We start from the raw sequence: 1,535 nt of genomic DNA, 5'->3' as shown, positions 1-1,535 counted from the left end.
TCAAGAAAAGTAGGCAGAACTTCATGCCTCAGAGGTCCATCTTATAACTGCTGGGTATAATTTGAGCTCTTGGTGTTTCCCCTAAAAACACAACATGGAGAAAGAATGGACTTGACTGAGGACGTGAAGTCTACTTCAGCACGTCTATAAGTAGAGAATACTGTAAAACTTTCTTCATCCTTAAAAAAAAACTTGGAAAATCGTGATGCTGAATCTTTTCTAAGAACGGAGAAAGTGACTGACCACTTGGAAGCACTCATCGACCCCTTTGACCTGGATGTGTTCGTGCCGCACCTCAACAGCAACCTTGATCTCCTGGTGCAGCGGACTTCTGTAACTTGCCCCCAAATACCCTCGGTGGGAATGAAGTGCCACAGGCTCACGTTTCACAGTAAACCTACTCAGCACTTAGTAGCCAGGGTGCAGTGTTGACGGGGTGAGACACCCGTAGCTGAGCAGAGATGCAAAGGCTAAAAGATGATGAGAGAAAATCCCACACACTGGGGTGGCTGGGATCTGAACTCTTCAATTGTAGGCAGAGATTAATAAAGTTTTACACAAACCTCAGAAAGAGAACAACATGGCCATGCGATTTTGTGAAAGAAAGTTCAGATTCCAGCTTGGCATCTTACTAGCTGGGCAACTCAGCACAAGAGAGATAACCTCTCCATGCTTCAGTTTCCTCACTTGTAAAATGGGGTAATTGTAATATCCACCACTTAATGTTACTAGGAGGGTTCAACATGTACTATAGTGTGTAAATACCTGGCAGCCAATAGATTATAGCTGTAATAATTACTATTCTTAAAATATTCTTTGTAAATGCACTAACGATTCAAGTAGAGTTAAGCCAAAGGTAGATTTTTCTGTCTTCTTGCATCTTTTTTTCCATTTTTTGTTTTTGTTTGCTGGCTTTAAAGAACTGAAAATATATTTCAGAATTTTGGAGTAACACTTTCCATCAAAATGCATACAGCATAGTGGCATGTGCCTGTAATCCTAGCACCCTGTGAAGCTGAGGCAGGGGTATCGTAGATTTGAGCCCAGCCTGGCAACTTAGAAAGACCGTGTTAAAAATAGAAAGGGCTGTGAATGTAGCTCAGTGCAAAGACCCTGGGCTTGACCTCCATACTTCAAATCCTAGCCCCACAGGAGGCTGTGATAAGATGATTGTTTGATCCTAGGAGTTTCAGAGTTTGAGGCCAATCTGGGCAAAAGTGTGCCTAGAGGAGGTAGGGAAAGGGTAGGGGAGGTGGAAAATGTATTCTTTTTGTTGATACGAAAACAGAATGTTATTTGTATTATTTATTCAAGAAACACTTGTTAAAAACCTAGTAAATTTACTAAACCTTATGCAAGAATCCAGGAGAGAGTAGTAATGGAAATACAGTTTTAGCTACTTCCTCCTCGTTATAGTTTCTATCCGATGTCCCCCAAAGCCTCCTTCAGGCGTACGCGTGGCTTTGGGGAGGTGATTGGATAATGGGGGTGTTATAGCTGAGGTGGGCTTGGAAGAGGCGGGTCACGGGGACATC

General features: G+C 42.6%; 1 protein-coding gene across 1 annotated transcript in view; it reads left to right on the top strand.

The window, feature by feature from the left end:
- The window catches only part of LOC102020625 (conserved oligomeric Golgi complex subunit 1-like), a gene marked incomplete at its 3' end in the record, with an annotated part of 2,938 nt that extends 2,605 nt beyond the window's left edge, over positions 1-333 (top strand). Inside the window, 1 exon segment of the mRNA XM_005415200.2 lies at positions 225-333. Coding sequence (XP_005415257.2) covers positions 225-333 — 109 coding nt within the window.
- Between the last annotated feature and the right edge of the window lie 1,202 nt (positions 334-1,535).

The sequence above is a fragment of the Chinchilla lanigera genome, unplaced genomic scaffold, assembly GCF_000276665.1.
Source record: "Chinchilla lanigera isolate Chin_1 unplaced genomic scaffold, ChiLan1.0 scaffold01054, whole genome shotgun sequence".
NCBI classification, from domain to species: domain Eukaryota; kingdom Metazoa; phylum Chordata; class Mammalia; order Rodentia; family Chinchillidae; genus Chinchilla; species Chinchilla lanigera.
This window is presented reverse-complemented; position numbering and strand designations above follow the sequence as displayed.